Source organism: Lissotriton vulgaris, chromosome 4_1 (assembly GCF_964263255.1).
Source record: "Lissotriton vulgaris chromosome 4_1, aLisVul1.2, whole genome shotgun sequence".
Classification (NCBI taxonomy): domain Eukaryota; kingdom Metazoa; phylum Chordata; class Amphibia; order Caudata; family Salamandridae; genus Lissotriton; species Lissotriton vulgaris.
Genome location: NC_141691.1, coordinates 81606143 through 81634132, shown reverse-complemented (window position 1 = coordinate 81634132; position 27990 = coordinate 81606143). Strand labels below are relative to the sequence as shown.

At 45.9% G+C, this 27990-nt stretch overlaps 1 protein-coding gene across 1 annotated transcript in view; it reads left to right on the top strand.

The window, feature by feature from the left end:
- The first annotated feature begins 1076 nt into the window (after nt 1-1076).
- Nucleotides 1077-27990, top strand: part of LOC147718402 (uncharacterized) — a 52435-nt gene continuing 25521 nt past the window's right edge. The window contains exon 1 of the mRNA XM_086967192.1: nt 1077-1323. Coding sequence (XP_086823318.1) covers nt 1077-1323 — 247 coding nt within the window. The remainder of the gene's footprint in view (nt 1324-27990) is intronic.

Here is a 27990-nt window from a genome sequence, read left to right as displayed (position 1 = left end):
AATTTCAGTAAAATACTTGCTCCGCTATAATCAGGCATTGAAGCACACCGGGGACACATTAGGTGTCACTGGGTGGGCCCGATGATGAAGCATGCCACCAACTAGGTTGGTGGGTGAGGGCTTCATGAAAACACCTACTAGGTGCCTGCTGATAATACAGTTCAGAGTCCTACTATGGTCACACATGGCTAGTCCCTGTTGATAATCATATATAAACCCCTGGGGATTCGGACTAGCTTTCTAGTCCTCTCTCTCTCTCTTGATACGCTAAAAAGCCATAAATAAGTAGCATAGTGTTGGAGCGCTGCATGGACCTTGGCTTTCACTGGGGATCACCAGAGAATATCCCCCCCATTGATTGTGGACTGCCAATGGTAGAAGATGAGCCCCGGGCATGTGGACTTTGGAGGCCTCTGCTGCAGCTGGGTTTAGACAGTACAGGGGCTGGCGCCTGTATGTGGGGACTGCAGGCGAGGCAGGGGACTCTCCATGTCCCACTAGCCCTTGACATCTAGGACACTGGAGCTGGTGTCTCTCCCCCTCCCTTGTGAGGACAAGATCTCTGACCCCTGCTGCTGATGGCTGCGGGGCAGAGCCCACTATGTGGATTTCTGACCGGTGGCCCCAGGAAACATCAAGGTGATTGACCCCGAGGTCTCTCATTGATCACTACTGATAATGGCACCGGAACCACCCCTGAACAGGAAGTAGTCTCTGCCTGTCCCTGAGTAGGTGGCATATGCTGTATCCTTTACAATAGCCCTGACAAGCTGGTGACTGGCACACTCAGAAAAGGCTGCTGAGCTGGTGGTGGCTAAAGTTGAGCAGAGACCCGGATTGCGTGGACGTGCCTTCAGATAACACTATCTATGGGGCATGGTGGTGGGCATGCCAAAGGCGAGAGATGCTAGTGCAGCTCCAGCCTATCAGGGGTCCAAGCACAGGAAGGTTTGCAATCCGACAGCACCATGGAACAGGTGCCCCACATTCTGCAGCTGACTCTCGATAAAATACTGCCAGCCATCACAGAATCCTAAGCATCCCCACAGCTGCAGATCTGCAGTGACTCAGAGTAAATGGGCCTGCTGCGGGCAGACCACTGCAAACAGACTGACCGAGTCAAAGAGGTGGAGGTCCTGGTCGGGGAGTTGGAGCCAGCACAATTGTCCCTGAATCTGCAGGGGAAAGACCTCAATGACTGGGTGAAAATCCTGCTGAGTAGGGCAGAAGATGTGGAGGGCCATAACCGCCTCAATAATGTGTGGATTGTTGGACTTCCAGAAGGAGCCGAAAGGCCGGACAAGGTTATCTACTTGGAAAAATGTATGAGAGAAGTTGGCTCCCGAGGGGCTTTCCCCCTTCACCATGCACACAGAATGTTGGCCAGATCCCCTGTCTCTGGCCACCCACCACACCCAGTCCTGGCGAGACTGCTACACTACTGAGGCTGTGATACTCTCCTTTAGAAGGCTGGTGAGAATGGCCTTTTCTGAGTAGAGAACACAGGAGTGACTATTTTTCCCAGCTGCACAGCGGTCACACAAGCAAAGAGGGAGTCATTTTTGAAGGTCAAAACGGAGCTGTGGGAGGTTGGCTTCCATTATTCAATACTGTTTCCCACCTGACTGTGGGTCATGCTGGATGGGGTAACTCAAATGTTCTTGAACTGTATCGAAAACGGAAGGATGGAGTGTCAGGGTGCTGGAGAGGAAGCCCCTCCTCAGACATGTTTGAGGAGATGATGACGAGACTAGGGCCATGAGATCTCTGTACAGAGTCGCATGAGAGCACAGGTTGAACAAGACAGGGCATCAGCCCTGGTGGCAGCAATGGGCTTTTCACGTGAACTCCACACAGACTCAGAAATGAGAACTCCATTGGACAAAAACGTTGTAGTCTCTGTACTAGAGGACACTATGTTAGACCATCAGCAGATTCCTTTGGTGACTCCGCAGATGGCGGATGACTTATTCTGACTTTCTCATTTTGGGCTAGTAAGGCTTCCAGGGGCCCTGCAATTTGTGGATGTGTGATGCTCCTGGTTGATTGTGGAGATGGCCATTCCCCTCCTTGGGTGGTGTCTTGTGCTATACCAGTGTTTGTGCTATGTTAACGGTTTGGATGTGCCATTTGGTCGGATCATTCCCTGATAAAATTTACCATCTCAATGGCAAGCGATAGTAAATCTCCAACAATATCTGGAGGTCTTATTAGGAAATGGAGCACTCTTAACAAACAAGCCTTCCTAGATAATTTAGCAAGCACCATCCCTGCTGACAATATTGATCTCGAGCAGGCCGAAATGAACATCTCTTGTTGGCTGCTCGCTGCAAGCAACTTACATTTTCCTCTGAAGAAATTCAGAATAGGCCGCCGCCCGGACTCCCAGAAGTGATTTACTGAGGACTTCAAGGCGAAAAAATTAGACATCCGCCAAAAGGAACGAAAGTGGAGGAGAAACTACGACCCCCAGACCAAATCTATTTATATAGCTGCTCGCATTGCTTATAAGCAAGCTATCGTCCAGGCCAAGGCACTCTATTTTTCAAACATAATCATCAACTTTGAAAATAAGTCTAAGGACATTTTCGCCATTGTTAATAAACTGTCTAACATGGAGAGAGTTATCCTCAAACCAACGGTGACCCAGGACCTGTGTAACTCCCTCAACCTATACTTTCGGGATAAAATCTCCACAATTAAAGCCAGCATTCCAGTCACTGCCCCCAGTTTGAACACCACCTCCCCGATCCCTAGTGATCACTTCTTTGATCATGTCCCACCTCTCAATGCAGACTCTTTACGAACCCTCATCACCAGGGTGAAATGTGGCTCTCCTAGGGATTGCAGCCCCCCGTATATCTTAAAGGAAATTCTCTCGGTCCACTCTGTCCCTATCCTGACCCTCCTCAACGCCTCTCTTCCTCAGGGTGTGGTCCCTAAAGCCTTCAAAGAGGCAGTAATTTTACCCTTGCCAAAAAAGCCTGGTGCGGATTCCTCAGTCCTCTCCAATTACAGGCCAATTTCCCTTCTTCCCTACTTGACCAAAATTCTCGAAGCTTATGTTACCACCCACCTTTCTACCTTTATTGAAGATTCCAACTACCTGGATCCCCACCAGGCCGGGTTTCGGCCCGCCCACACGACCGAGATTGTCATCACCGCTGTCATGGATTCTCTCCGTGACAATGCGGATAAGGGAATTCCTCAGGCTCTGGTCCTATTAAATCTATCTGCCGCGTTCGACGCGGTCGACCATGCCATCTTATTGGACTGTGTCGAACAGGCAGGCATCCGGAGTTCTGCCGATAATTGGATAAGGTCTTTCCTTAGCGACCGCACTCAAGCCGTCGTCCTGGCCCCTTTTACTGCCCCTAAAATTTAGACGACCTGTGGGGTTCCTCAAGGTTCATCGCTGTCTCCCCCTCTGTTTAATTTGTACCTTGTTCCTCTGATCCAGTCCCTAGGAAAGTTCAAAGTCACCACATTCAAATATGCTGACGACCTACAGCTCATATTCACTTTTGACGGTTCCTCCAACTCAATCAGGGATTTCCAGGACACCATGCTACACATCCGCCGTTGGATGGATACCAATCATTTAAAACTGAACCCTGGAAAGACAGAAATAATCCTCAACGGCAAAAGTCAAATACTTTGGGGCCCCCAATACTGGACCCTAGAATTGGGTCTCGTGCCTCCCCCCTCAGCATCGGTTATGAGCCTGGGAGTAGTCATTGACAGAGACCTATCACTGAAAACTCAGGTGGGCACGGTGGTATCTTCCTGCTCCGCAGGATAAAGAAAATCAGTCAGATGCTGACCCAGTCGGCACTGATCCAGGTGGTGATAGCGTTAGTTCTATCTCACCTGGATTATGCCAATTCCATCTATCTGGGCCTCCCTCTGTATCTTAGCAAACGTCTCCAATTTGTCCAGAACCATTCTTAGACAACTTCATTGGCTCCCCTTCCCCCAATGAGTGCAATTTAAAGCTGCCTGAATTGTCTTTAAGTCACTCTATACTCGCAGCCCTCAATTCATCAACACCCTACTATCTAGGTATACCCCCTCTCGCAACCTCCGCTCTGCCGACCTTCCCCTTCTGCCTACGCCAGCCTTTAAGCTACAACGTCAGGGTGGACACAGGTTCGAGGTACTCGCATCTAAGCTCTGGAATTCCCTCCCTTTTGGGATTCGTTCCTGCACTGATCTTTTAGCATTTAGGAAACAGCTTAAGACCTGGCTTTTCCCTCCGGCCTAGGCTCAACCCTTGTCCATCTGGGTTACTCTGTTCAGTCAGCGCCATGAAGCCCCTGGGTGTACGTGCGCTATACAAAAGGTTATTAACATAACATAACATAACACATTGAGTGTAACTGGCTGTGGAGGTTGCGCGGAAGGTTCCTGACTAGCATAAACTAGGCTAAGCAAGATGATGGCACTCAGATGGATGTGTGGGATGCTCCCCTGGTTTTCTTCCCCACTCAGCGATAGCAGGAGTGATAACTGCTGCCTAGTTATTGGGGTGCAGTATTGGAGAGACTGTGAAAGCTTGATGTCTATGTGACATGTAAACCCCCATGCACATATTCATGTATCCACGGATAGTGGGTAATGCTCATGTGTAACACAATTTATTTTTCGTCATGCCTATGTTTGAGCAGCTGGCTGTTGCCAGGCCTCTCTGGGGTGGGGAATTTGGGGCTTTTATGCTTACAATATGGGATCCAGAGCTAGTGTGGTAATCATCGCAGCACAGGGGATGGGTGAGAGGGCAATGGACGGCTCTTTCTGGGGGTCCCCAACCTCCTGCCCTGCATTGCAGAACATTACATAGCTAGGACATTGACACACACAGAGCTGAAATTGACCCGCAACATTATGGGTATGAGGATGATAGCCTGATGACATCTCATCCATACATTCGTTAAACCTAGAGCTGTATACATGCTCTAATACAGGAGACACACCAAATCAAGGTGGAGCTTCAGAGGCATTGGCAGGGGCATGTCTATGCCACGATGTACTCTGCATATTTGAGAAAAACATTGATCTGAGGTAACGTAGATCTGCATAGTCAGGGAAAGCAGATATGTCATGGTTGAGGGGAGATTAGATGGTATGTCCCTGGTATTGGGCTATGTGTATGCCCCCAACCAAGACCAATTATCGTTCCTGACCCGTCTGTCAGCCCAACTGGACTTTTTCCTTGGGGAAGACTTTAATTCTGTGGCCAAAGTTGCTCTCGATCACTCGACTCTGCCTCTACTAGGTGACCTGGTGCACTGAGTCCAGAGCGGCAGTGGGGGAGGCCCTGTGTGAAGTGCCCTGACCGGCGAGGGAACTCCAGAGCAACGGGACGCTCTTTGGATAAACTACATTCCAACAGGCTTTGAAAAACCTACATTTGCGCTGCACAGGCTCTTTTCTTGGCTGCATGACCCCTCATGCCTGACTCTAAGATGGCGCCTTAAGCTTTGAGGGTTCGAGTCGAGAGCATCATGATGAAAGGACTGAGAAATGAGTGAGTGGTAACCAACCCCCCCTGACCGCCCCCCCCGCCTCACAGAACGAAATAGAGCAGAAACAGAGTCCTGTCGCTGTAGCGGCCCGACTGAGCTCCAGCTACCCTGGAACAACTGACCTCAAGATGGCGTCTGAAATTCATTCGGACCATGGTCCCCCCTCCCCCACCAATCTGCTAATCTCTGAGTACTCCTGATCTCCATCCTGACAGCGGAGTTCGAGCACTATGTCCGACAACCGGTGCAGCTGCTCTATTTGCTTTGTAATTTGGTCACCTTTTTTAAAAAACTGCTACTAATTTTTGCCGCGCTCACCCTCTACCACTCAGCCGATTAGGCGCTGAGTGCCGCATGACCACGGAGGCAGCTGGGGGAAACGATCGCCCATCTTAGGAGTCACGCAGGGTGGCGGGCTAGTCTTTCTCCGCGCTCAGCAGGACCATAAAGGAAGGGGGGAATGCTTACGCGCAGCGTGCGCCCCGATGGCTGGCTTTGTACTTGAGAGGGGCATGTGGAGTTCCCGTCATTTCCTCCCTCCCGACTGCTTATTCTTCTCTTGCTTGGACCTCAGGGTAATGCCTCCACATGGAAAACCATTGTTTATTTACTTGTTGCATTTTTACTTGTGTTGATGATGAATAGGACATGTTACAAAGCAAACTTTTACAGCACATGTCTTTACAACACAGTTTTTACATCGCAACATCCATTACAATGCATGATTTTACAACGCATGCAATCATTCACAACTCATTTTTAGAAACTACACTCACAACGCATTTCATTACAACGCATACCATTACAACGCATTATACTTTTAGGGCAACAGTAGTGTAAGTGTTGGATAGTGTAGGGGTAAAAATGACTATTCCCACTCCAGTGAGCGCAACAGTAGGGTAAGTGTTGGATAATATAGGGGTAAAAATTACTGTTTCCCATTACTTGCCTTATTATGTGTTGTAATGGCATGCGTTGTAGTAGCATGTTTTGTAATGGCATGCATTGTAGTGACATGCATTGTAATGGCTGCGTTGTAATGGCATGCAATGTAAAGGATGTTGCGTTGTAATGACTGTATTGTAAAGGCAGTGCGTTGTAATGGTTGTTTCCCGATGATGATGTAAGTAATGCTAACCTTACCACACCTGGGGTTGCCTCTCCCTGCGATTACCTGTAAATTGTTGCTGATAGAGTGTAGAGGTGGGAACTAAAATCTTCAAACTGTCAGATCGCAAAGGCTGCCTATTTACGTACCATTGACAAATGTGAGCCCCCCCCCCGCTAACCCTCTCTTGGGTGGCATGATGCGAAAAGTTACATTTATATGCTATATTATTGCTTATGTACGTGCGATGTCTTTACAAATGCGAATAAACACAAAGAAATTACAAAGGAAAATGAGAAAGTTTGGAAAAAGTTAGCAACTCCTGATATAACATTTCGAATAGGAAATATTGTGGCATCAAGCACTGTGTGGAAAAACTTACACTACTATGAGCTGCAAATTGACTTCTAAAAGTACAACGAGACAAGTTAATCTTTATGTTTCCAGGGATTTTGTAGATAAAAGAAGATTACTTTAATAGATTAAAAGCACTTTAAAACATTCAACCCACTTTGCTAAGTGGGTTGAATGTTGAAAGCCTGTCAATTACCGCTTTAACCATAAAATTAGCAAAAAGGGAGACTGACAAAAGAGCTCAATATATTACAGACTTCCTATCCTTGCAGGAAATCTTTAGCAAATACCCATTGTCAAAGACTGCTAACTCTGAAGGATGCCCAAACTCCAGAAGAGGAAACACAATCCAAGCAGCAGCTGGATCTTGAATAGGAGCCTGTCTTATAAAGAGTGACATGTTGATGGAGGTACCTCCAGGGAAGGCACCCCTCACAGCTGAAGAAAACATCTGTAGCAAGGGACGCGACACAGTAAATGTTAAATGTTAAATACTTGTAAAGCGCACAGCTGCCCCAGCAAGGGGGCATCTCGGCGCTGTATACCGCTGGGGAACCCATCCTGGCTGTCCCTGTGAGATGGTCCCTCCTGGGCATCTCCAAGGTTAAGACAAGCATCCTCAGCGCTGATGGGGCCGTTAGTAGAGATTAAGCAAGCTATTGCCCAGAGTTGCTAAGTGGGACCCATGGTTAGAGTAGGCACCAAGGCGAGAATTATCGAGTCCGCTGACCATGGCTCAAGACCCTGCCGCGCCGGGAATCGAACCATGGTCCCGGCCGACCTCTGCTTCCGGGTCTGCCGCCTCTAACCAGTGAGCCACCTCTAACCAGTGAGCCACAACACTCCACAGTACAATGTGCCAAAGTCTTGCTAACAGGTTGAGTGAACTCACTGTACAAGTGAGCGGAAGTCTTAGCTGCAAAATGTGATGACTATACTGGAGAAATATTATAAGCCCCCAAAGCTAGAAGAAGAATATGAGTCATTAGTCATTGGGTACACAAATACAAGACTGAAGAATGAAAGTGATTCTCAAATAATGATGGATGGTCACCTGGTTCAAAGAAAACTTGCTCATGGTCCTTCATGACTTGTTCACAGTTCTGAAAGACGTAGTGGAACAGTAATTATAAGCACTGAGGGATTACCCGGTAGCAACGCATGCATGTACAATATGATTCATTTTGGGGCATGCATCTCCCATGAGTGATGAATCCAAAGGTGTCCTTCATTGCAGCAGGGATGGGCCACATGCCAAGGTACAACAATCTCATAATGAGCTAGGTCCACTATTTGACACTGAAACCTGCAAACAATTTCGAAGAAAATGCTGTTAATGGAAGATTTTAGCCCATGGGGAGGCCATGAGAGTTACAAAGAGGCATATCTCATGGAGGCCATTAGAGGAGAATGACTCCCCATGCACAGGGGGTGGAAGATTAGATGTTAACTCACAACTTTGAAATATCTGGTGAAGTCAAGCAATCAGAGGTAGTTGGACCATTTGCTGAATTTATCATAAGGGCCAGACTCCAGGACAAACAAAACATGAAAGCAGGTTAGAAAGAGTAGACCTTCTAGATGCTGTCAGCCCTAATATTACCAGAATAATGAGCCTAGTTACATCCCCCTTAATGTAAACCAACTGAACGGCCCAGCATAGAACTCACCAACTTGAAAGGGAGAGGTGAATCTGGAGCAGCAATGGTGAACAAGACCACCTAATCCTGCTGCAGGGCCCACTGAAGAGGATCTTGCAGAGTAGCCAAGAGGGAAAAGGATGGTTTCATGTCAATTAATTCAAATGGACAAAGCAGCCAATCAGGCATTTCAGAACTGCAATTTTTTCCATGAAATAATTTGGTCTAAAATCTTGAAATTCTAAAAGTAAGCATTCACATTTGGTATTGAGATGATGATGATAATTATTAGTATCATGATGGTGTGATGTGATGTGAATTTGTAGGTGGCAGTTAATCATCAGTGCTGGTACCAGGTGCTGAGTAGGGCAGCCTTGAGGTGGGGAGGAGATCATGCCTGTTTTGACAGGAAGAGCCATGTCTTGAGGTTCCTTTGGAAGTTCATGAGGGAGGTGGAGGTTCTGAGGTGTTTCAGGAGGTTGCTCCAGGTCTTGGCTGCAAGCTTTGAGAAGGACCGTCCTCTGCTTCTGGTCTTCTTGTTGCAAGGGAGGTGTGCTCTTGCCTGGTACGCAGACTGAAGGTGTCTGGCGGGTTGGTATAAGTGTAGGCGGTGGTTGAGGTAGGCTGGACCTCTGTTGTGGAGAGATTTGCAGGCGTGGGTGAGTAGCTTGAACTTGCATATTTCCTGGCCTTGGAGGCAGTGGAGACGGTTGAGGAATGGAGAGATGTGGTTATATACCCCCTCCATAAAGATGTCCCTCATATTGGTCAGGACCCTCCATTACGTCTATGAAGCACTATCCAACCTCAATTGAGGTAAGTCACAACCATGCCTATCACGGGCCAACCGAACGTTGGAAGCTCTAGACTACATTTCATAACCTTACAAGATATATGTGCTTATTTTACGTGTTGCACTTTAGATTTTTGTATTGATTTTATTTATATTGTCTATTACATAGTAGAGTGAGGAAAGGAGGCTCAACAGAGAAGCAAACAGTCATACTTCACCTTGATACTCGAACATGTGCAACTTTGCACTTTTAAATAAACTACACTGAATGTGTATGCCACACCCTATTTCATTTTGTTTAAATCATGTCGCTGGTACTTCTTCACCTTGTGTCTCCTTTGTCCAGGTGGAGTCACTGATTGGCTCCCACCTTGGGTCACCAGTTAACACAACTGGCCATCATTGTTAGAAAGGTGAGCCCTCGCCCCCGATGGAGAGCGCAAATTGCTTTTTCCTAGGTCCTGAAGAAATGCCTCCCGACTTTGGGGCCACCAAGGCATGAAACATGTCAACCATACCATACTAGTGATCACACTAGTTTAGTAGCTATCCTGGTACCTGAAGACAACATGATAGCTCCTCTGTTTTTACTCTAGTCCTGATCACCTTCCACAAGCATAATATTTTTTTCTATAGGTGACCAGAGTCTATTTTAGTTATTACCCACTCACAATCCTTTCTCCCCCTCACTTATATTAATCTATGAGGCACCTCCCTCCAGCTCAAAAGATCTCCGATAAAGAAGCCCCCAGGCCCGTCAGGCATTGTAGAGCCGGCCAGACGAGGAGCACCCAATGATGAAGCATGACACCCTAACAGGTGTGTGAGGGCACCAAGATATGAATTTCAGATCTCAAAGCGACTGATACGATAGCCATTGGAGCAAGCTGGTTGTATCCACTTGGCTCAGGAGGAACTACCCACTTTCTAATGACTATTTCGCTGGAATTTCAGGATGAGTCTGGTGGTGGCGTTCTGGGTAGTTTGGAGTCAGCATAGGACATGGGCTGGGATTCCAATGTAGGGGGATTTTCCGTAATCAAGTCTACTTGTGATAAGATCCTGGGTGACCGTTCGTCTAGTGTTCAGAGGGATCCACTTGAAAGTCTTGCATAGCATTCACAGGATGTAGAAGCATGATGAGGAGTTGGTATTGATCTGTCTGCTCATGGAATGGTTGGGGTCCAGGATGACCCTGAGGCTCTTGGCATGGACCGCATGGGTGGGTGGAAGGTCGAGTTTAGACGGCCACCAAGAAGCGACTAGAGTAATACTGCACTGGGCTCTGATGCATCTTTCAGATGGTATGCATGGGTATGGAGCATGGCTACAATGGTCTGTGACTTATCTCTGAGATGGCGTGCATGGGTATGTAGCATGTCTACAATGGTCTGTGACTTATCTCAGATGGCGTGCATGGGTATGGAGCATGGCTACAATGGTCTGTGACTTATCTCTCAGATGGCATGCATGGGTATGGAACATGGCTACAATGGGTCTGTGACTTATCTCTCAGGAGGCATGCATGGGTGTGGAGTATGGCTACAATGTTCTGTGACTTATCTCTTAGATGGGATGCATGGGTATGGAGTATGGCTACAATGGTCGGTGACTTATCTCTCAGATGGCATGCATGGGTATGGAACATGGCTACAATGGTCTGTGACTTATCTCTCAGGAGGCATGCATGGGTGTGGAGTATGGCTACAATGTTCTGTGACTTATCTCTTAGATGGGATGCATGGGTATGGAGTATGGCTACAATGGTCGGTGACTTATCTCTCAGATGGCGACCATGGGCATGGAGCATGGCTACAATGGTTTGTGACTTATCTCTTAGATGGCGCGCATGGGTATGGAGTATGGCTGCAATGGTCTGCCACTTATCTCTCAGATGGCGACCATGGGCATGGAGCATGGCTACAATGGTTTGTGACTTATCTCTTAGATGGCGTTCATGGGTATGGAGTATGGCTTCAATGGTCTGCAACTCATCTCTCAGACGGTGTGCATGGGTATGGACTATGGCTGTAATTGTCTGTGATGGATCTTTCAGGTGGCGTGCATGGGTTTGGAGTATGGATTCTAATGCTCTGTGATGACTCTTTCAGATGGCAAGCATGGTTAAGGAGTATGGCTAAATGGTCTGTGGCGTAGGTCTCAGATGGCATGCATGGTATGGAGTATGGCTACAATGGTCTGTGACTTATCTCTCAGATGGCGCTCATGGGTATGGAGCATGGATACAATGGTCTGCGATGCATCTTTCAGATGGCGTGCATGGTTCTGGAGTATGGCTACAATGGTCTGTGACTTATCTCTTAGATGGGATGCCTGGGTTTGGAGCAGGCTACAATGGTCTGTGACATAGCTCTCAGATGGCATGCATTGGTATGGAGTATGGCCACAATGGTCTGTGACTTATCTCGCAGACGGCATGGATGGGTATAGAGTATGGCTACAATGGTCTGTGACTTATCTCACAGATACCTTTCATGGGTATGGAGCATGTCTACAATGGTCTGTGACTTATCTCTCAGATGGCACGCATGGGTATGGAGTATGGCTTCAATGGTCTCTGACTTATCTCTCAGATGGCATGCATTTGTTATGGAGCATGGCTACAATGGTCTGTGACGTAGCTCTCAGATGACATTCATGGGTATGGAGTATGGCTACAATGGTCTGTGACTTATCTTGCAGATGGCATGCATGGGTATGGAGCATGGCTACAATGGTCTGCGATGCATCTTCCAGATGGCGTGCATGATTATGGAGTTTGGCTACAATAGTCTGTGACTGGTCTCTTAGATGGGATGCATGGGTATGGAGCATGGCTACAATGGTCTGTGACTTATGTCTCAGATGGCATGCATGGGTATGGAGTATGGTTACAATGGTCTGTGACTTATCTCTCAGATGGCGCGCATGCGTATGGAGTATGGCTATAATGGACAGTGACTTATCTCTCAGATGGCATGCATGGGTATAGAGTATGGCTACAATGGTCTGTGACTTATGTCTCAGATGGCGCGCATGGGTATGGAGAATGGCTACAATGGTCTGTGACTTATCTCTGAGATGGCATGCATGGGTATCGAGTATGGCTACAATGGTCTGTGACTTACTTCTCAGATAGCGTGCATGGGTATGGAACATGGTTACAATAGTCTGCGATGCATCTCTCAGATGGCGTGCATGGGTATGGAGTATGGCTGTAATGGTCTGTGATGGATCTTTCAGGTAGCGCACATGGGTATGAAGTTTTTATTCTAATGGTCTGTGATGGATGTATCAGGTGGCGTGCATGGGTATGGAGTATAGATCCTAATGGCCTGTGATATATCTTTCAGATGGCGAGATTGGGTATGGAGCATGGCTACAATGGTCTGTGACTTATCTCTCAGATGGCATGCATGGGTATATCAAGCATGGCTACAATGGTCTGTGACATCTGTCAGATGGCGAGCATGAGTATGGAGCATGGCTACAATGGTCTGTGACTTATCTCTCAGAGGGGGTGCATGGGTAGGGAGCATGGCTATAAAGGTCTGTGACTTATCTCTCAGACGGTGTGCATGGGTATGGAGTATGGATGTAATGGTCCGTGACTTATCTCTCAGATGGCATTCATGGGTAGGGAGTATTGCTACTATGGTCTGTGACTTATCTCTCAGATGGCAAATGTGGGTATGGAGCATGGCTACAATGGTCTATGACTTATCTCTTAGATGACATGCATGGGTATGGAGCATGGCTACAGTGGTCTGTGACTTATCTCTCAGAGGGCGTGCATGGGTATTGAGCATGGCTATAATGGTCTGTGACTTATCACTCAGATAGAAAACATGGGTAGGGAGCATGGCTACAATTGTCTGTGACTTATCTCTCAGATGGCGTTTATGAGTTCTGGAGTATGGCTACAATGGTCTGTTACTTATCTCTCAGATGGCATGCATGGGTATGAAGTATGGCTACAATAGTTTGCGACTTATCTCTCAGATAGCGAACATGGGTATGGAGCATGGCTACAATGGTCAGTGACTTATCTCTCAGATGGCATGCATGGGTATGGAGCATGGCTACAATGGTTTGTGACTTATCTCTCAGATAGCGAACATGGGTATGGAGCATGGCTACAATGGTCTGTGACTTATCTCTCAGATGGCATGCATGGGTATGGAGCATGGCTACAATAGTTTGTGACTTATCTCTCAGATAGCGAACATGGGTATGGAGTATGGCTACAATGGTCTGTTACTTATCTCTCAGATGGCATGCATGGGTATGGAGCATGGCTACAATGGTTTGTGACTTATCTCTCAGATAGCGAACATGGGTATGGAGCATGGCTACAATGGTCTGTGACTTATCTCTCATATGGCATGCATGGGTTTGGAGTATGGCTACTATGTTTGGTACTGAGTTTGTGGAGAATTATTGCTTAAGGTTCCACCCCGAGACACCCCAGGAATTTCTTTTGATGAGAGGAGTGGCCCACCTGACAATGAACTTGTGCTTCTCCACCCTTCAAGACACAACAGTCTTTCTGCCCCATGTTCCCCAATGGGAGGCAGATGGGGTGTTTACCCCCTGTTTCCATCTCCTTTTCGAAAGCCCTCTAGACATCAGAAAAATATTTAAGCACCACCCACCTACTAGTAATCTTGAGAACATAAGGCAGGGCAGAGACAGAGCGGAGGTGCTGCTCTACTGTGAGATGTGCACCCGGCAGAGATTCCACGCGGGTCGACGCCTGACCTTAAGATGGCGGCACCCTAATGACATAGGCGCCGCTGACCACCCTGCGAGCTCCTGGGTCCTGGTGGCATCTGGAAGGACCCAGGAGCAACAGCGCGACCATCAGTGTGCACCCATTGCTCTCTTATGAGGAACACACCCGACTGCGCTAAAGCGTGGGCCGACTGCTTGGTCCTAAGATGGCGGCGCCCTTAGGAAATCGGTACCGCTGACTCTGCCTTTGTGTGCCATCAATGCTGCGGCAGTCCTGGAGAAATGTGTCATGGGAGTGCTTTTGTGTGTGCGTCTGTGCGTGTATGAAAGATTATGTTCACATTTGTGTGTGCTTGTGCATGTCTGTGCGTGTGATGGTGTGGACATTTATTTGGGTGTTTTTGTATTAGAGCATATGATTCTATGTGTGCTTGTGTTTGTGCGCGCAGATGTTTCTGTATGTCTGCTAATGTCTGTGCGTGTGATGGTGTGTGCATGTATTTGAGTGTTTTTGTATTAGAGAATGGGATTACATGGGTGCGTGCGAATGTTTCTGTATGTGCGCCCTCTGTTTGCGTATGTGAGTGTGTGCGCGCATTTGTTGTGTGCTTGTGCATGTCTTTGCATGTGTTGGTGTGTGTTTGCATGTATTTGTGTGTACGTCCTTGGGTATTTTTGTTCTTGAGCAAGTGATTGTGTGTGTGCTTGTGTTTTTCATAGTTTCTGTATGTGTGCTTGTGTGTTTGTGCGTGTCTGCTTGTATGAGAGTGAGCGCATCTGTGTGTGCTTGTGCATGTGATGGTGTTTGCATGTGCATGTATTTGTTTTTTTGTATTAGAGCATGGGATTTAATGTGTGCTTGTGTTCTTGGATGTTTCTGTCTATGTGTGTGTCTGTGTGCGTCAGTGTGCATATGAGAGTGTGTGCTCACATTGGTGTGTGCTTGTGCATGTCTGTGTGTATGATGGTGTGTGCACGGTGGATTTGTTATTTTCTGGCGGCCACTGTCCTGAATATTGACTTTAACTGTCTGATGCCTGACCTTAGGATGACCACCAGTATACAGTACTGTCCCCTGCCTGACCCCAAGATGGCTTCGATAGTGGTCCCCTACATGTTGTTTTACTTCCCTAGGACAACAATTGGACATTGACCAGACCTTGAACCTATCCCCTAACCTGCCTACACATCAGGACTTGGATCCTGCGGAACTTACCTCAGACTATGGAGACCTAGCGATTTGTCCGATGCCCGGTGGAGCTACCATATAGCTAAAGAGGAGATGGGTTGTGGACTCCCCCTCCCTACTGTCACCTACCCAGCAGGACCTTGGGCAGATTTTCCCCTCGTCTCTACCTCCTATCTTCCTCCTACCCCTTTACCCTATCCCCTTACCCTTCCTTGCTCCATTCACCTTGTCCCCTATGTTCTTTAAATGCTTTTCTTGATACTTATGTAACTTTTAACTGATGTAAATTGCAAAATTATTGTCCCTCGTGCAAAGTGCTCTGATTCCATCGGGTCTAGCCAGCGCTATATAATAACTCATTAATTAAATGTGTTCCCCTTTAGTACTCTTTCTATCTTTGTCTACCTCCCTAGCTCATATCCACGCTCCCCTGAATCTCTCACCTTGCCTGCTAGTCTGCCCAGCCCCCTGTCCTTTGTGCCCTTTGACTAAGCACTCCTTTTCCCCTTGTTGGGGAAAGATCCAATATTTATACTCTGGAGTCTCAGCGTACCCGCTGAGAGAGTCCACTGCACCAAGGGAACCACTCACAGCCGAGGTATGGTATGGCACCCCTTGCCAAAGCACTCCCTCTCCCCTTTTTGGGACAGGATCCAGTATGTAGGTCTTGGAGTCTCAGAGACCCCTCTGAGAAAGTCCGCTGCGTAAAGGGAGCCTCCCACAACAGAGATAGGGAAGTGATACCACTTCCACTGGGATCACAGCTTACTGGACTTTGGACTTTGCTTTGACTCGTCTACCAGTTTATATCCCGTCGCCCTTCCCCTCCCCTTTCCATGCGGTGTCCTTCATTCTCCTCTCCTCTTTCCTGCCTTCACTACCTGTCTACTTCCCCAGCTACTTCCCCCTCCCTAAATCTTTCCCCTTGCTTGCTTTTCCCCTTACGTATTTGTGCTTATTGTTTATCTTGACCTTACAAGTAACTATGTTGCCATACTCTAAAAGTGTGTAACCTTTGTAACGAAGTAACCTGTAACTATGATCTGATGCTCATGTAAAGTGCTCAGATACCTCCGGGTCTAGCCAGCGCTATATAAAACCTTTAAAGTAAATAAAATAAATAAAATATGGTCTGTGACTTATCTCTCAGATAGCGAACATGGGTATGGAGCATGGCTACACTGGTCTGTGACTTATCTCTCGGATGGCATGCATGGGTATGGAGCATGGCTACACTGGTCTGTGACTTATCTCTCAGATGATGTGCATGGGTATGGAGCATGGCTACACTGGTCTGTGACTTATCTCTCGGATGATGGGTATGGAGTATGGCTACACTGGTCTATGACTTATCTCTCAGATGGCGGGCATGGGTGTGGAGCATGGCTACAATGGTCTGTGACTTATCTCTCAGATGGCGAGCATGGGCATGGAGCATGGCTACAATGGTCTGTGACTTATCTCTCAGAGGGCGTGCATGGGTATGGAGCATGCCTACAATGGTCTGTGTCTTATCTCTCAGAGGGCATGCATGGTATGGAGTATGGCTACAATGGTCTGTGACTTATCTCTCAGATGGCGGGCATGGGTATGGAGCATGGTTAGAATGGTCTGCGATGCATCTCTCAGATGGCATGCATGGGTATGGAGTATGGCTACACTGGTCTGTGACTTATCTCTCAGATGGCGGGCATGCGTATGGAGTATGGATGTGATGGTCTGTGATGGATCTTTCAGGTGGCATGCGTCTGTATGGAGTATGGATCCAATGGTCTGTGATGCATCCTTTAGATGGTGTGCAAGGTTATGGAGCATGGCTACAAGCGACAGGCTGCTGTGGAACAATGATATGTTCTCATGATAGTTCACCATGACACTGACACGGTGTTAATACTTGTGCCAGCTGCCAGCAACATGTACATTTCATTCAAGCCCTCTGAGCTGGATTGTACAAGATGGGTCTATCATACCTTTGCCCTCACGCTGTGCTGCATGCCCGAACAGTTGAACTGGAGATGTGTTAATGCCAGTCAGTCACTGTGGTGCCACCGGGGGAGGGGTGGGGGAGAGGGTTGTAATGCCCTGATGGCCCTTTGGCAGGCAGAGGCGTCTGATGCCCATAGAGATTAGCTAGACAGCATCTTCTGGATAGGTTTTACTAGACTCTCAAACTGAATAAAGATAACGAAGAAGAGGTCAACTCAAACCCTTGATTCATAGAAGAGTAGTACAACTCTGGGCAATATTTGAAGAGGGACTGAAATGTGTGCAGCAATTAAAAGACCTGGATTTACACACCCACAGCGAGTAGGCTCAACTAGGCGATGACAGGCCGCGTGTCTCTCCGGAGGGAATGTCAAACCAACAGGTGAATATGAGCAGGTAGGAAGGAAAACAGTGTTAGGCCGCTCCCGCCTCATAGGCCGGATCTAGGGCAGCACGACAGGTGCCACTGCACCGGGTGCTGACTTAGGGTTAGAGCTGCCACGTTTGCATGTATATTAATGATTTAAAAGGACCTGCCACCGCATTCCTTGCCTCCAGAAATGTTCAGGCTTAAAAGTTTTTTTCAAGATAACTCCATGAATAATGATTTTTCTGGATAGAGACCGGAGTTTTGTCTAGTGGAAGTTTTGACTCATGGTAAGGCAGTGCTGAGGCTTAAGATTCCTGATGAAAGGAACCTGTACCATGCAGATCACAAAGTGCACATAACGTAAATAGGTCAGTGGGTTACTGCTTTAGGCAGAGAGATCCTCTTTTTGCCTGCAGTTTATAAGTTAAAATCCTAACATAGAACGGAGATCTATTAACTGTCATCAAAGATCTGCATGCAAACTGCAAGGTATAGATTAGAGGTATATGTTATTTTTTTTGCCCCGTCTTTCATTATCCTAATCTTGCAAAAATTGTTCATTTTGATAGAATGTAATTCTTATTATTAAAGAGAACCCCTAGCAATGATGTTACATTTTAAATTCTGAATTTGTGCTTTACCAGACCAAGGACTCTTAAACTATACTGCCTACCAGTATGTATGACAGTTGACTCCTACACCTCTGTCTGATTTAACATCTTCTATGCACTGATTTGCACACGTTTGATTGTCTCTGTGCAATGTGTGTGTGAAATAGAGTGCTCTGACACCTTACACTGGTATGAGTGGCGCTATAAAACTAAATGAATCTGAGAGAGAGAGTGGTTATGGAGACTTGAGGGGTACTGTTAAATGGTGTTAGTGAGGGAATCCATGGCAGTGGTGGTAATTGGGGGGCGCCAACAAATATTGTCGCCCTGGGTGCCCCCAGTGCTAATGCTGGCCCATCCCCACCTGCACTAGTGGAGATGGAATTGCTTTGTCTCCTATTGGAAATATTACTCCAGAACCATTCTGACCCCTCCCTGACCCCAGACCACACACTGAGGATTTGGTTTACCCCAAACAAAGCAGAGCTGCGTTGGGGGAGGTCTGGGAAGAGGTACAGCGCCATGATTGGACCCTGAGAACAAATACATTCAGAGCAGAATCATGTCAAGGTGGTCCAACAGGGCGCTCATGCAAAGGCGACCTCCCAAACAAGTGGGAAATGATCAGAAAACCTTCGAGTGTAAGTGAGAGGAAACACAATTAAATACAGTAAAAACAAGGCAGAAATACAGCAATTAAAAAGCACACTCGGTTCAAAGGGATAATGACGCACATAGGACCAAATGAAAGCGAACATACCATTTAAATATGAAAAGCAGGGATTGGAGCAAAGATCACAGAAGAGCCAGAACAATACAACACTGAAATAACCTCTTGTGAACATATCCAATTAAAGCACAAACTAAACAAGTACAAATGTGAATTTAAGTAGCATCTCCCATCGCCTAACTAACAATAAGGGACAATTTAATTAGTTTGAAAACTGAGCTGAGAAGCAGAAAATGACCTGTGAACCTCTTGGTAAACATATTTAAATGCCAGCACTGAGCTTATATAATGAAAGTGCTTGTGAAGAGGAGGGGGAGGTCATAGTGCCTTGCCTGGTGTTATCCACCATATTAAAAAGTCTGGAAAATCCGTTGCTGAACTGTTAACAGTCTCCACAGTGTTTTTTTCATTACTATCTTTTTAAATTGACGTCTTCGAACAGTGTAGATGCATGGAGCTGTACACCCCTTCATCAAAAGGAGTCAACCAGAGAAGGAAATAAACAAGCTATCAAAACATGCACTGCTTAAAATAGGCCTTACCAAAAGACTGCCTGGCTAACTCAATGACAGCGATGTGCAAGTGAGTGAAATATAGGGGCATATTACCAAGGGCCATTATCGCCGCTTTAGCGGGACTTTTTCCCGCTAAAGCGGCGATAATTTTATTGCCCTATTACCAAGCTGTCACTAACACCAGTTAGCGACAGCTAGTAGGCGATAGCGATCATCTTGGGGCCCGCTTTGCATGTCAGCGATAATTATCGCTAATGACATGCAAAGTGGGCGTGCCAAGATGTTAGCGACTGGAAACAGTTGCTAATATCGCTATCTCCTATTACCAACAATGGCTTAGTTTTGGAAATATTCGCGCTAAGCGCGAATATCTCCAAAAGCTAACGCCTGCCCTGACCAGTTCTTAACCATGTTATCCGGTGAGAGGTGGATAACATGGCTAAGAGCATTGTCACTGTAATGCCTGAATATCGCTGTATTGACAGCGATATTCACGCATTTCGCCCGTTTTTTATCGCTTCTGAGATAGACCTTGATAATAGCAAGATATCTCAGCGATAAAAACAGGTAAAGGTCGGCGTTAGGAATATTCCCGATAAGCCAACTTTCTTTTTTTTTGTTTTTTTTTTGTAAACTGTATTTTTATTGCAGATATATAGTAAACATACAGACAGTTATTTCGAGTGTCTCATCAAGTAGCAATGACCTACACCAGTTGTAAAACAAGTTTTACACAGCCGTGTAACCCGCATCCCGGAGGTCGGGCGGCAATAGCTAGTAAACACCGGACCAGGAAATCGTACAAGGAAACAATGACATCTGCTCGACAGAACGATCTAGTATCTGCTTTTCCGTTTCTCCCCCACCCCTGACCCCAACAAAGAACTGGCTCTACTGCCCAAATGAATTTCTTTTTAACCAAACAGATCATTATTGAGTCTGTGTAGCACCTCACAGTCACGCTTCATACGTTCACCCATCGCGCTGATGCTCAATAATGCAGCGTCTCAACATCGTTGTTGGTAATATGCCCCATAGTTTTAAGTTAGCAACGAGTTACTGCCAACCCATGAAAACAATGCACACACCCATCAACAGGGAGCTGTAGCTTTAGCTCTAAAAACTCAAAATAAATGTAAATCTGCCATTACTCTTATATCATAAGATATGGGAAATATTGGATGAGACCAGAGGAGATGTTATAAAAGACTAAACAATCGGTTAATATTAACACTTCAAAGTTTCAATATGTGATTAGTTGACTTACCCGAACATATCTCACCCACATCTGGAGAACAAACATATCCCCCTGTTGACTTATAAGCACAATTTGGCACCAAAAAGAGCTATCTATGATAGGATTTCAGTGTCAGGTAAAAAATCCATATCAAATAGTAATAATAATGATAATAATAAAACATACTGCATCATCACACAAATAAGAAAAACAGATAATTCATTGGCTGACAATTAATCAGATGTGGATTAAGTTTCTGCACAATTGGCCTGTGAGGTTTTGTACAGTTGATTAACTTTGGATAATGTAAGAAATCATGCAAAAAAAAATTTGCAGAAAAATTATTCTGAAAGAATTTTTGTTACAAAATGATGTTCCTAATTGTTTTTCCAGGAATGTTCTCCCAAAACTTAGTTACAAAATTAACATTTTCTCATATATTTTTTATTGATGGAACCTTTACAATGGTTGTAAAGTTTTAATAAAATCTTCCAAAAGTTTGCTAAAAATAACTTAGTGAGTTCCAAAAATTGTTGCATGGTCTGGACCAGAAGTTCAAACTGATTTAACACTATTTTCGTTACGGAGCCCAAAATTAATGCGCTATGTTGCAGTGGCATCTGATCAAGTAGGGTAAAAAGGAGTGGTAAATTATGTTGTTTTGTACAGTGAACTGGGTGAGAGTATTCTGCTTAATTCAGAAACTCTGTCCATCACCACCCCCTGTTATTTAATTAATTGTTTTGTACAGTGAAGGCAGGCTCTTTAGCTCACTGTAGTTAATGCAGTCTTACTTTACCATCATGTTAAGGCACAAAATATATAGGTATCCTAGTCAGAGAGTGTTAGACCTGGCTTTTTCAGAGGGTTAACGCCTAGACCTTTTGCTTTTTGGCCTCCTGTTTTTTACCATGTTTTTGTTGGTTTTAGGGCTCTGGGTACTTGACCACTGCTAATCAGTGCTAAAGTGCATATGCTTTCTGTGTAACTTGTTATTATGGATTGGTATTTCCAGGATTGGCTTATTTAACTTAATACTAAGTCTCTAATGCAGTGCATTATTTGTTTCCAGGGCCTGTAAATTAAATGCTACTCGTGGGCTTGCAGCACTGATTGCGCCACCCACATAAGTAGCCTGTAATTGTATCTCAAACCTGCCACTGCAATGTCTGTGCACAGTGTATTTCTGCCAACTGCAACCACTTGCCATACCCTAACCTTCTCTTGTTATACATGTGTGTCACCCCTAAGGTAAGCCCAATGTACCCCTGTGGGCAGAGTGCAGTGTATGTGAAAGGAAAGACATGTCCTGGTGTGTGACAAGTCCTGATAGTGAACCACAGTCTAATTTGTTTTTCACTATTGAAAGGCTATCTGTCATATAGGACAAAATGGAAATGTATTTATAACATCTTACAAGTATAACTTCCCTGTGGGACAAGATGGAAAGATGGAGTTTAGCATGCCTGAACTCAGGATACAAAAATTCATCTTTTAGTAAAGGTGATTTTCATATTGTATGTTTGAGAATACCACTTTTAGAAACTGGGTATTTTCTTGCTTTGCCATCTTGTGTGCCTCGTCTGGTTTGGGGATGACTGTCTGGCTTTGGAGTGACAGGGGCTGGGGATTTGCATTCACTGTAGACAGCCACTGGGGGGAAGGGAAGGTTGAGGTGTGTCCTGCCTTTCCTGGATGAGTCAGGGCTGGGCTGAATAGACCTGGGCAGCATTTAAAGTAGGGGGAGGAGATTTCCCTGCATCTGCTTACCTGGTCTGCCTTACACAATGCTGTCTCCACCTCCTGCTGGGAAGCTAGGACAGAGAGGACAGACCTGGTTTTGACTGAGCACAGAGCCTCTCCGTCACAAGAGAACAAAGAGAAATGCTGTATAAATATTGGGGCCCAGATCCCAGAACTTCAGAATACTTCTGGACTCAAGAGGAAGCTCTGCCAAGGAGAAGAGCTGGGAAACTGAAGGAGAAGTACTGCCCCTTTGCTGTGTGCTGTCCAGGGTTGGCATGCAGTGGCTGTTTCTGCCAAGGAGAGGACAAATACTTTGCTGTGTGCCCTGCTTGAAGAAGATCTCCAAGGGCTTGATGTAGAGCTTGCCTCCTGTTCTGAAGTCTCAGGGGCACACAAACCAAACCACCATCTCCCCTAAACTTCCTTGTTGGGGGTTCTGACTTTCCAAGAGGTGCCTGTTGCTGAGCTGGGCTTCTGGAGGTTGTGCCAGCTGTTGGGAGCTGGAAAAGGGATACAACTATGAGATGCACGATGCATCCGCACCTGTTTCCAACACCGCTTCTGTGTGGGAAGAATTACCACACATCGCCATTGTGCTGCTGAAGAAACCTACGCAGCGACTGCCTGCGGCTGGAGAAATCAGCAGACGCTGAAAAGTGTGCACCAATTTCCGAAGTCTGAGATCACTGCAACGATTCCGGAGCAGGGCCTGCTGTGCAGCAGCAAGAACCAACGCATCGTGGGACTGCGGCTGGAGAGACCAACGTTGTGCCATTTTCGCTGCATCGAGAACCGACGCATCCCCGATCCCAACGCATCGCACCGGGGTGCCAAATCTACAGGGATACCGGGGGCGCAGTAAGAAACTGATGCATCACCTCCCCGCACAGTAAGAAACCAATGCATCACCTCCCCTTCGACGCATCGCCTCACCTGCTTTGCAGTAAGGAACCAACGCATCACCTCCCCTGGAGTAAGGAACCAACGCATCACCTTCCCTGGACATAGGGAACTGACGCATCAACTTCCCTGCAGCAGTTCTATTTTATGATTGTGACACATCCAAGGTACTTTGTTTTGAAAGTGTTGCATCTATAGTTTGATATGGACTGAACTGTTTTTATCTTCAAAGTACATATTAATTACTGTATTGTGGATTTTTGTCCTTTTGGTCTTGTTTGGTTTACTTAACGATTACTTATGTTTCTAAACTGGTGTGGTTTCACTGTATTACTGAATGTGTGCACAAATGCTTTACACACGGCCTCTGAGATTAGCCTGTCTGCTTGTGCCAAGCTACCAAGAGGGTGAGCAGGGTTTTTTTCAAAAGCTTATCCCCCTTAACCTGACTAGGAAGAAGGGTCCCTACTCGGACAAAGGTGCAAACCGTTGCCAACTAGAGACCCCCATTTCTAACAGAGAGGTAGAATGTCGAACAAAACCCTAAGCTCTGTTTACTTCTATATATTTCTTAAGTTTAGCCCTTCTTTTCATCTAAGAGCATATTTATGAACATGAGGTGTTTTTGTTCCAGGCACCAAACTGATTGCCCATTCATATGGTCCATGTGGGAGCATGGTGTGTGTTCCTTTTGTCACAGAATACATTCACAAAGTCATACTACTCTACTGCTAGTTTGGAAAAATCTTGAATGTAAGCAGCGAACACTGCAAAAACTCAAAATATAAAACATGTCTCTTGGCAATGAACAGAAGAGAAACAAATGATTTTCCTGGTTCAGTCCGTCGCAAGGTTATGTTTACGAAGCCAAGAAATTCCCAAAATATTTGTAAAATTACGACCATCGATCACTACAAAGATGATTTCTTCCAAGTGTTGAGTGAATAACACCATACCTAGCTGCATTGTTTCTTTCACATCACCAGACAGTAAGGGATTAGCATTCACTACTTTTACAGGTTCAACTGTTTCGCTAGAAACTAATGCAAAAGAAGTCTTTTAGCAGCCAAAGATTCTTGAATGAACTATGGCTGAGACTGATAGGAGACTGGTAATCAAAGAGCATCATTTCAACAATGTGGCTCATTTTCAGTGGGTTTTAGAGTGATTGAACTCAACCAGTGCATATCCTGTCCTTTCTTCCTGCGCTGGTGCCATTTCGGCAGCAAAGCACCAATGTAGGTAATCTTGCACCATTGTGCTAGGGTCCCTCAGTTGCATGCAGGGTCACGTTCCTGCATGAAAACAATTCTAAGAGTGGTGTTGCATTGAAAAAACCACTGCAATGCCCATGAAACTCCTCCCGGCCGCAGGATAAGGCAGCACAGAGATTTGCACTGCATTGCCTTATTCAAGATTTATGAAGCCATTCAAAGCCAGTAACTGAAGTTTACTGAAGTCTGCAGTTCATTCGACAAGGGTAAAGTACTAATAGAATGTCCAGTCAGTAGAATATGCTCCAATTGAAGCAAGGGCCCTCACACACCCTGAATGGTGTCATGCTTCATCATCTAGGTATGCTCCTCGTCAAGTCGGCACTGCTATGCCCGACAGGCACCAGCAAAGGGGCTCTTTCCCAGAGATCTTTAGATTGTGTCATTGGATGAAGATGGCATGTGGAGTGCAAAGTAAAGTTAGTAGTCTTAAATCTATTCTGTGAATACCGAAAAGAGTAATTTCATTCTGTGAATCCTGAAAGTAGTAAGTTCACTCTGTGAATCCCGAAAGTAGTAAGTGCATTCTGTGAATACCAAATAGTAGTACATTTAGGATTTAGTCTTAAATTCATTCTGTGAATCGGGCCCATAGTGTTGCTCATATGGGATACAATGGTCCTAAGGAGCAGTCGTGATTAGTTTATAAAATGTGAGGTCAACATGTTTCTTGCCTACCATAGCCCACAAAAGGTCTGTTGGTAATTTACCAAGACGATAAAAAAGCAACCTACACTGCTGCGTAACTGATTCATTCAAGTGTTTTGGGAATTCTATCAATCAGTCACAACATGTAACACAAAGCATGATTCTACCTTGTTAATGGAACTCACCCACTTTTAGGTCAATGGGGGGGTAACGAAAATCAAACAGAGCGAACTACTCATTTGTGTCTCATCCGCAGTGTTGTGTGCAACTCTGCACCTACCCTGGCTCTGTGTTCTGTGACCAACACAGGGTGGCTTTGCATGGCTTTATAAGTCACATTGAGAGCCCTGTGTCATACATGTACCACTTGATGTGGTGCAAAAGTGACTCAGGGCTTTCAGAAATAAGCCCCAGTGTGTTTTGACCCAGAACGTTGAGACCTTGGGTCTTTTTCCCCTACTGAGTCCACTATGTGTTGAAAGAAAAACCCAAGCATCAGGAGGACCACCATAAATAAGGCAGACATCTTGATACCTACAAGGCAGTATCCAGGTGGTGGTTAGGTGGAGGCTTCACTGGCAGGTGATTAGTGATTCCCCTTTCTAAATGAAATGGGGGGATCACAAGCTTGTTGTGGTAGGAGAGCCACTGAGTTACAGTGGTTCATTTATCAAGCTATGCTCAAAATTACCTCTTAGGTCTTGGGTGGGTGGTGAAAGCTTTATTTCCCTCCTTGTTTGTTGCCTTCTGCTGTGTTAAAGCATTTACATTCTATTATCATTACTTAGGTTTGTTATAGGGGTGTCTCTCCTTTAAGTTTGCTTTGTTGTTTACTAGCTGAAGTCTTTCCTTGGGGTTTCTGGTGGTTCATCTAGAGTTCTGTGATCCTGCCTGGCTGTCGAACCTTGGGACTTGGAGTCTGGGCATGCTTCTCAGGTTGGTGAGTCTTTTCTTGAGGGTTGTCCGTCCCATCCCATTTCTAGCTTTGAACTCCCTCTGAGCTTGGGGCTTAGTTTTGTCTTGTGCATCCTTCCTGTTGCGGGTGCTTCTGTTGGAGCTTTGTACTCCACATCGCTTTCCCTTTTTGGTAAAGGATGATAGCCCGTTGTTTCCTGGGGTCCTCACTTCTGGTTCCCCTGTGTCTGTTCACCCTGTTGGACTTTTTTTCTGGGGTTCTTCATTTGATGGTTTTGGTTTCCATCTAATCTGGGTAGCCTTGCTATCCTTACACTCACCAATGCATAATTTCACCCATCCACACATTCACTCATCGACACATCCTATCTGATCACATCATTTCACCCACCTAATCCTTCACCCATCCTTCCACCCATCCACATATCCTTTCACCCATTCATCCAGTCACCCATCTTTTCACCCACCATGCATTGTTTCACCTATCAAAGAAGTCACCCATCCCATCAACCACTCATGCATCCTTATACCCACCCATGCATCCTTTCACCCATACTATCATCCAATCATTCTTTCACCAATCCACACATCCTTTCACCTATCCAACTCTTCACCAATCCTGTGACCCATCATAACACCCATATATCCTTTCAGCCATCCACCTTTTCATCCAGTCTATCACCCATCTTTCACCTACCCACGTGTTGTTTCACTCATCCACCCTTTCACCCTTTCACCTTCACTTTCCCCACTCCTGCATCCTTTGAGCATTTTCCCATTCAACCATCCTTTCACCCACCGATGCATCCTCTTACCCAATCAGGCATCCTTTTACCCAGGTACCCTTTCTCCACCCACATATCCTTTCACCCATTTACCCTTTTACTCACCCATGCAACCTTTCACCAAACCATGCATCCCTTCACCCAACCACCCTTTCACCACTCACCTTTCACCCATCCTTTTGACCCACACATCCTTCCACCCGTTCCCTCATCCTTACACCCACTCATGCATTCTTTCACCCATCCCACCTTTCACTCATCGACACAACCTGTCACCCATTCAAACTTTAACCCATCCTTCCAACCACCCATGGATCCTTCCACCCATCCACCCTTTCCCCCATCCTTTCTCACAGCCATGCATCCTGACACTCATCCACCCTTTCACCCATCCCTCCACCCACCCATCCATCCTTTTAACTTTTAATCCTTCTTTTCCTTTTCCATCAACCCATCTTTTATTAGGGTTAAGTATGAAATTTGCCTGAGTAGAAGACAGATGAAGCCCATAAAGACATCCATCCCCCCTGTATCTGTGAACGTGGGGGTTCATTCCACCCCTGTACCTACATGGCAACATTTTAGAACTTGAAAATGTTGGAGTGTTCCACTTGAATAGGGGCTTGTGGCATGTATGATTACATTTTCTTTCTTTCTCTCTCTTTTCAGTCTCTTTCTCTCTCTCTCTCTCCCCTCATTCTCTCCTTTTTCTCTCTTTTTCTTCCTATGTCTATATGTTCTCGCCTCCAGTTCCCCCACTCGCTTTTTCTCCTCTCGCTATCTTCTTCTCCCTCTCTCTTATTAGTTCTTCTCTCTTTTCTCTTCTTGGGGTCAGTTCACTAAAACATTTATCAGTACACGGAGTAGTACGCCAGGAGTACTCTTTTATGTACCTCTATGCCTGTGTGAATGGGTCCCAAAACGCCAAAT